Here is a 9013-nt window from a genome sequence, read left to right as displayed (position 1 = left end):
CTACTTACGTCCACGGATTCTCAGTGAGTCGTAATGTGGGGGTCAGAGGGGAGGAAGGACGAGGCAGGAGTCCCAGCCTTAGAAGGTGAACTATTTAAGGCTCCACCACTCACCGGTTAGGGTTCCGGATGACCCATCTCTTCTGAGCCTCCATTGGGGGTAATAATGTCACTGTCATTGGAACTATTGTAAGAATGAAAGGAAACAATGTATCCACATTGTATCACAAACGCTTGGCCAGTGCCAAGCACACAGTAAACTTAACTCAGTGAATCAAAGGCTTTCTTAGGCACGGGTGTGCCTCATACACCCGAATCATGGAGCCCACAGCTCACCCACAACACATAATCACATGTCATTTTCAACAGCATACACTTTTGCAGATAAAAAAGGTAACCCACACTTTCATTGTCTTTATTTTTCATTGATACCGTATGAATACAAAGTTTCTAGAAAGCTACAAAATGTCTACCACTTTATCAAGAAGGCATCAAAATGTGTCACTTTGCAAAGACATGAAAACACCTGCAGGAACTGACACAAAAATAGCATTTTTAGAGTGATGAAATAATTGCACTTAACTGTCATGGATATTAAAGTTATCACACATATGTACCGCGAAAGCTAGAATACATTTTTTTTTTTTTACAAAGCACTTTATAAAAAAATTCTCTGCACACAAACCCTATAATTTTCATATAACTATCATACTAAAGATAAATTCACTTTAAAGCCAACACTTAGAACATTTTTAAACAAAAAGGTACCAGTACCTAAACACAGACGTTAACAAATACAGGAATACTGTACTGCCGAGAGGTTTAACCGAATGCCTTTTGAAAGTTTCTGCAAACAGTTTAAGAAAACGTGTGTGAGAATTTGCCCCCCCCCCACCCCCAGATCTCCAATCTACCAAGGGGAACCTTATTACCCACAGGCAGGTTCCATAGCCCCCTCCCAGCCGCAGTACAATATCAAAGCAACCACTGAACAGATGAAGCATTTCCGTCACAAGCCCATAGTATACACGGGACACAAAGACACAGACTGTGAGAATCCCATTAAGTCATTTAGAATGTGAACAAACACATGTGGCAAAACCAATTTACATAAAATCGAAGCATATTAAAGAATTAAAGGCTATTCGGGTTTCTTTTTTAAATGTTACAAAATTGTTCTGTTGTTTTTCAGGCACGTACTGTTTTTGTGTTTTCTTTCTTTCTTTTTTTCTTTCCCCCCTTCTCTGCAGGCGTGAGCCTATTGACAAAGGCCTACAGAAGTGAATCTTTCCAGGAGGTAACAGGGAGATGTATTTTTCCTTTTTAAGAAGTGCAGTTAATATCTAATTTACACAGTCAAACTAGTCACAGAAAATGATCCAAAAAAATAACAATGAAAATCAAGAAATACGAGACTGGTTTCCAACTGATTTACGCCTAGATTCTGTTGGCCTCTCTCAGAGACCAGGGAAGGGCAAACCATAATGGAAAGCAGACAAAAGAGTCTACCTGAGAGAGGCGGAATCTACTGGAATCTGACCCCATTTAATGAGGAGCAAGAGGGAACATAAATGCCATTTCAAATGAACTAAAGTGATGGGGCGTGGCATATGGCTGACTCAACGCAAATTCACGAAGAATAAAACAAGCGATAGCTTAGGAAGTATGACAATAAATACAAATATTTCATCTCAGTTAATGGTGCGTGACCTCAGTGAAACCATCCTTGCAACGCAATACATTTTAAACACAAAACCTTCATTCTTAACGATAAGGAGCGATGATGAGTTTATGGGGAGAAATCTATTGCCAAACAAAGCACAGTAACAGTTGAGAAGAGAAGCAGGGAAAACAGGTAATTGATTAATTTCTTTCAAGTTGTGGAGGAGTAAACTAGCAGGGAGGGGTTGGATACAAGCAGCCGACTAGCGCTTGTGTTAGGTCAGTTTCCTTTTCATCACTGGATTTTTTTTTTTTTTCTTGTAGAAATCTCTATACTCACAACTTGGTGTGGGTAGGAATCACTCCTGAAATTTCAGAGCCCAGACAGGGTATTCTTAAAGACACCAGGCGGAGACGAAAGAACATACGCATTAAGAGTTCAGAGGCTAACTTTCAAAGATGTCTGATGTCATTTTGAAGTCTATATTGGTAAAGGACATTTTTTTTTTTTTTTTTTTTCTCCTGGCTTTTGTTTGGCTGGTGTTTTTGCCTTCTGGTCCTTTCCACTCCTCTTCCTTACCTCTAACAGTTTTCCCAAGCTACACAAGGTTTGGATAAAAGCCAACACGGACTCTAGAGAGTTGCCCTTTTGAGGGCTGGAACATTCTTTGAAAATGCCGAATTGTGAATGGTGCTCTTTGGAAGTTTCTCATAGCACATTCATACACAACACTCAGAGTCAACATCTGCGCCGTAAGAAGAACACTTCAATTGTCATGACCCTAACTCGCTTTTTGTTCTGCACGGTCATCTCAGTTTGAGGCTTCTAGCTCTCGGCATGGTATCACTGTGTAAACCAGGTAAGTGCGCGCGGTCGTCCGGATGGAAAAGTGAGCCTCCAGAGACTGGACACGAACAGAAGGGGAAGGACGGATCTGTCCACCGGCCGGAAGTCTGCCGTTTGTGTGCAAGTCCCCTCACGTGGACGCGGGGCTGGGTGGTGAGCGGAGGGGACACCTGGGTCGCTGGCACACACAGACAGGACAACGACAGTTCCCGGGGGCCCTCCTCCCGCGGCGTGCCACTGGTGACTGGTGGCGGCCACAGGCAGGGTCCGCGTCGCACCCTTGTGGACAGAGGCCTGTGGTTGGTTACTCATCCTGGTAAACCAAAGGCATTACGGTGATCTCAGAATATTTTTGGTCTCTCTACAAATTTACCACGGCAGCACTTTTCTAAGCTGGAATCTCAAACCAAAGGCACTTCCATGCTAGAGCGCAGAAGGTTCATAAATAGCTAAGTATTTGGTCGTGAATTTAAAAGGCAGCGTTAAAAGTACAATTTGCTTTTCATGGTAAACTACGAAGTTGGAAAACTTTCCATTTTGGTATATACATTGGAGAGTGCGGTCAAAGAACCCACTCATGTTCGGCTTCCGATTTTAGACCAAGTGTGGCCAGTTTCTTATAGAACCGGAGAAAAATGGGCTTACGCAAGAGAAACGAGAACGGTTTTTGCCTGCGTGGTTTCAAATACTGGGCCAATTTCGTAAATGGGCGTGGAGGGTTGGGTAAGAAAAGGCCGGCGGCATGACTAGGTATCACTAAGGCACTGCTTACTGGAACGCTTTGGCAGCTCTGAATTTAAAACTCCCTAAAAAAGTAATAACAGTAGTAAGAGAAATGCTTCCAGCTTACAAAAGGGCTCACAGTTCCGAGGCAGCCTTTTGCACTGCGCACCCTACATGCAACGTCTCAAAGATTTAAGGCTTTTCAGAAATGACATGTGCAGGGCTTTGCCACAGAAACAGCAACAGAAAGAAAGAAGCAATGCAGACATTTCCTCTCAATGTCACAGGTGTGAACACCGACGCACAGAATTGGTTCTACCCTTCGTTAGGACAGGTGTGGTGTACCAGACAGAGCATATACAAACTTATACAAATTGTATGTACCTGGTTTGGTAAAATCGACTGTCATCTCATACAATTCAAATAATTTACGGTTGTACAAAAACAGACTGCTAAAGCCGCTACGGTATCGAGACCTAAAGAAGCCTTGGGTTTAAGTCCTCTGGGGACCTGTAACACCAAGTGCCGGGAACTGGGGCTGCTTTTTGGCTGGTCTGAGTGTGGGACTTTGTTGCTGGGATGTTTGGCAAAAAGAAATTGGACTCAGAGTCTGGGGCAGGTGAATTGTCCTCAGGGTAAGCGAAAAGGCTCATCAGCTTTCATATCTGCTTGTGCGTGTCTCGCGTAGCTCCAAGCGGACCAGAGGCTCCATGTGAGAAGTAACGTCAGCATCGGGCGGGGGGGGGGGGGGGGGGGGGGGGGGGAGGGATGCTATTACTCTGGCTGAGGGGGACGGTTCTTAATCTTCCCCCTCTCTTCTGACCTGAGCTTGTGCACACCTTTGTAGGGATCAGGTAGCCTCGAGCACCGGAGAGGAACAACCTCCACCAGGAGAGGCCAAGGATTAAGTGACAAGGTCCCAGAGCCTCCTCATCCTCATTCTGTCATTAACTAGCTGGGTGACTTTCAGCAGGTCACTTCCACTCTGGGCCTCAACTTTCTCATCGGCTAAATGAAAGACGGTAGATTGTGCCCTCTTGGAGCTCAATTAAAAAAACAAAAACAAAAACAAAAAACCTATCAGCCCTCTTCCAGAACTGGTCCCTCTCTCCAACATCCCTAAAGATGAAAAGAAGTGTTCCAAAGGCTTCCATAAATTCTAACAATGGCACTGAAGGTAGGGCAGAAAGTAGAAGACCAGAGGAAGTTCACTGAAATGATGACAGCTTCGATCAGGAGACCCATAAGCTTCCGAGGAATCATGAAAATAGCCGGAACTTCCTTTCAAGCTGGCACACGAAAACATGAAGATCAAATTCCAAATGCACCTAACATAGAGGTGCAAGTGGATTATCCGCCCGACGGCCACCAGCTGCTCCCGACTTCCCCAGGGATGAAGGAAGGGATACTTTGTAGCGAGACAGACTCTGCACTGAAATAGAAGCTCTGAACTGGAAGAGACCTGGACATGATGTCATTTGACTAATATTCCTACCTGCCTCTTAATGTCCTGAAACAAGGCTCCCAGGAGAGCAAGACTTCTAAGGGTGAAATGGAAGGAAACCAGAAAATCTCAAATATGCTACTGGTGACCTGTAAGACCTAGGGCCATGCTTCTCAACGGGGGGCAGTGCTGTGCTCCGTGGGATACCAGGCGATGTCTGGAGACATTCTGGATTGTGGCAGCTGAGGCAGGGTGGGCAAGAGGCCAGGGATACTGTTAAACTTCCTACAATGCACAGGATAGTCCCGCACAACAAGGAACTGCTCCAAACTGTCCGGTGTCGAGGTTTAGAAACCCGGGCTTGGCATGGCGTAGGCCTTCTGGGATTCTACCTGTTCTGAAAAAGTCCTGATTGTAATTTTAGGTCTCTTGCTAAGATGGAAACAAATGCCAACAGACCAGAGTCCAGTTCTTTAGTGCCTCCCTGTCTAAGCTGTGGTAAATCAGCCTCCAAATTCTCCAGTAAAAGCACATGATGTCCCTGACTCAATCCTGGTAGCAGAGGGTCACCAGGATAGATGGTACCCAAAAGAAAGCTGTAAAGACAGAGGTGTGGAGAGGCTTCTTTATGGTTTAGGAAGCTTTACATATAAAGGGTGAAGACTCTGCTATTAAGGGTGAAAGGCCAAAGACAGATCTGGATTAGGTGTTACTACACAAATCCCACCCCAGCACCTAATTTGAGAGAGATGGAGAGAGGGCCAAGTGTTTGGGTGATTGGGTCAGTGGTTAAGATAGGGAAAATATCTGCCCTGGAGAAAGTTTTAGAAGAACAAGACAAGAAGTAAAATGTTAAAGATCTTAGAAATGTCTTGAGAGCAAAAAGCAATCCTCAAGGATGTTCGTGTAAATGCCCCAAACTCAACCACGAAGGCATTGGGGGGAAGAGGGCACTTGGCGGGGTGGCATTAAAGGGCCCAGCCTGTCTCTGTGAGTTCAGCAGACCGGGGTCTGCCCTTCTCTGCAGCCAACAGAACCACCCTCTAGCTGCTCTTCTGGGGTCTGTTTGTGCTTTGAAAAGTAAACCCTCAGGAGCCCTCCTGGCAGCACAGAAGACCCCATTCCTGGGTGGGAATGTGAATCGGATGCCCCTCTCCCTGAATTCTCGGATGGTTCTGGCCATGGCGGGTCATTTACACCCCTCCGTAGGGTCCTGGTCCTGGGTGAGCGGGGTTTCCTTTGAGGAAAGATGCAGGAGACAGGAGCAAAAAAAGCATCCCCGGGAGGGGTGACCAAGAGAAGTCCTTACGTACGATGACCATGGAAGAAGCTTAAATGCTTAGGCTGGAGACTAGATGGAACGGACAACTGGGGCCAATCCTTCCAAGGCCCACTTAGAATCAGAGAATAAATGTTAGTTTCTTTACAGAGGGAAGACAGATCTCATCCTGCTGGTGTGAATGAGGGATGTGCGTTCCAAATGGGAAACATTCTGCACTTTCTTCTCTGGTCTTCCCAGGAACCGGTGGCATAGGAGTTTGGAACAGGTCAGGCTTGGTCCAGTGTCCTTCCCTCTGCCACAAGCCAGCCACACCCTCATGATCATGGCCACCAGGCACTAATCAATACACAAGCAGGGCAGGTGGTGGGACAGGGAAGAGGGGAAGTTACTTGGAGGTGAAAGAAGAGGGTGTTCATTTTCCCGCTTAATGAAAAAGTCTTAATAAGGTTCGTGACTTACAGAACTTATTCCACCATGTTAACATATGCCTGGCAAATATAAAAACGTCACTTTCCTCTGGGAAGTTGGGGAGTATGCCCTCTCTCCTTCCCAATGAAGCACTTATGGAAAAATAACCCAAGACATGTTGGCCACTTCAAACCAGCTGTGCCTGGGCAATGCTTTGGAATATTTGGGTCGGAAAGTCGAATTTCTCCTGGGAAGAGAACCTCCCAAATGAGTCTGTTTGAAAAAGTCAGAGGGCGCTGGGCCTCTCAGACCTCAAACAAGTACTCTGACTTATTGAGAGATGTTGAGAAAACGGATGTCCTGTGAGAATATAGCTAGATCTATGGACACAGATTGAGATATACATACGTATCAGCACCTAGCAAATTGAGTGACACTAAATGTTCAATAAATATGTGTTGAATAACTACACATGTATATGTGTATAGAGGCATACACAAACACACACATACACATATAGTTATAGCAGGTTAATATGCATGTTGGTTCACCAGAAATAATTTATCCACAGGCTGGTGAGGATGCGTGCAAGTTTTCTGGGGAGCAGAGATGCTAAAACTGATGAGCCTTTTACTTGTTTGGTTGATGAAATTTCTCCCAGCCACAGGATTTTCTAGATTTTTGCAGCTCACAGTGCAGTATTCGTGCCAATTTTAAATTTTTGTTATTAAATTTCAGTGGTTCAAACATTTACTCATCTTTATAAAAAATTTGGTTGTCCATATAAAATATAACTGCACACACAAGACTATAAACATTGTACGTTTAGATTTTCAGTATTTATCTACTTATTGCAAAAAGAGCCATCTTTTCTTTTTCATTAAATAATCATCACATTAGTACAATACAATTTTATATTTCTTAAATATACTATATATGTTAAGGATAAGGGGTGAAGTTTTCTTCCTTTGTAATACCTGTTCAAGAGTTTAATGGATTAAGAGATTAGTTTTAACCTTGAGGAAAAAAAAGTACAAATTTGTCTCATTAGAATATTTCTACCAAGCATTTAAGGCTATATTTTAACATTTGGTTTCAAAAAAGAAAGAAAAGTTTCATTTAAAAAATAATTTAGTGAATTACATTCTTTCATAACTTCCACCCTAATTAGTTACAAAGATAAGTCTAAAGATTCTTAGTTTTGTGTACTAATTTACATTTATATTTAAAGATTAATTTTACTTGTATCTTAAAACAAGAATTTTATGTTGGAAAAAAAAAAAGAACTAAATACATTTGTATAAAGGCTGTAAATGTCCCATGGCAAATGCTCTGTCTCAGATTTTTTCTACCACAATTAGAAACAGGTCTCTGCAGACTGAGACCCGGGTTCTTAAGGTTCATCCTTCCCAAAAAATTGTGGGCTGTGGATCTGAAGGACACATAGAAACAACTCGATTTCTCTTTTTACAATTGTACCAGAACTTCACAGCTACGATGATAGTATGAACACATGAAAAATGACTTCACTCAAACAGGATTTAGAAAAAGTCAGGGTGACCTCGGGGCCAGGGCACCCCCCTGTGTGGTGAGGTTTACAGTCAGTCATTCAGTAATGGAGAGAGAGTGTGTGTGCGCACATATGTGTGTGTGTGTGTGTGTGTGTGTGCGTGTGTGTATATACAGATGTCTATATATATAAATAACCATGTTCAGTCTTTTACAAGCCTGTAAATATGATGTTGTGCTCCATGTTCACTATTTGAAACTTCAAATACACAGGCCATGCAGAGAAGAGTTTCTTGTGTATCCCTGTTTGTTACCACCTGTTAAAAAAAAAGCATATATATATATATATATATATACACACACACACACACACACATATACACACATATACAGATAGAAAAACTCACATGGATGAAGACATACTCCATCTGTACCACGACACCTAGGCTTTGCTTGGAGAGGAACAGTCTCAAGTCCAGCAGGTAGACTGTTGGAGGTGTTCTGGCCTGATTCTGCCCTCTCCAACAAACTCAGGATATTCTGGGTCTGACTTGAATCCTATGTGAACTTAGGTACCATGTGTAAGAAATACCTTCCAGACAGGGCCTCACCCATTATCTGGGTCCACGAAGAGACCACAAGAATTAGTGTGGGTTTTGGGGGAGGGTCAATTTCTTGACAACGAAGACAATTTTCTAGCATTCTGTCCCACGAGACGGGTCATATACCCTAGGAAACGCCTCCCATCTTGTACCTAAACTTTTACGAGGTTGGTTTCACAAGGGCCAATGATAGACATGAGCCCCACGAATGCCCTGCTCACCAACCAGCAGTGCTAGGACTCAGTAAAATATGTGCTGAGTAAGGAATGGTGGGAGAATTTTGTCAAAGGATCTTTCTTTTCATTTTTCATTCATATAGGCTTTAGCTTTCGAAATGTACTTGAAAGACTCATCTAGTTCAATACTCATCATCTACTGCCCCTCCTGGTTGAAGTCGCTGGACTCCAGCTCTCTGTTCTTCTTGCTCATGGTCTCAGCCTGCGTTCCTATCTTGAGTGACCGGATCTGACCCAGGTCCCTGCGGCCCCTCCCTACTTCTAAGAGCCATTCTCACAAGGGACTTTCTAAAAGCCCCGT

At 43.6% G+C, this 9013-nt stretch overlaps 1 protein-coding gene across 11 annotated transcripts in view; it reads right to left on the bottom strand.

Moving 5' to 3' along the window:
* Nucleotides 1-393: 393 nt before the first annotated feature.
* The window catches only part of TEAD1 (TEA domain transcription factor 1), a 271267-nt gene continuing 262647 nt past the window's right edge, over nt 394-9013 (bottom strand). For all 11 annotated transcript variants that reach the window (XM_011286720.4, XM_045038972.1, XM_023239574.2 and 8 more), the window contains one exon: nt 394-8191. In XM_011286720.4, coding sequence (XP_011285022.1) covers nt 8078-8191 — 114 coding nt within the window. In that variant the 3' untranslated portion in view covers nt 394-8077. The remainder of the gene's footprint in view (nt 8192-9013) is intronic.

Source organism: Felis catus, chromosome D1 (assembly GCF_018350175.1).
Source record: "Felis catus isolate Fca126 chromosome D1, F.catus_Fca126_mat1.0, whole genome shotgun sequence".
NCBI classification, from domain to species: Eukaryota; Metazoa; Chordata; class Mammalia; order Carnivora; family Felidae; genus Felis; species Felis catus.
This window is presented reverse-complemented; position numbering and strand designations above follow the sequence as displayed.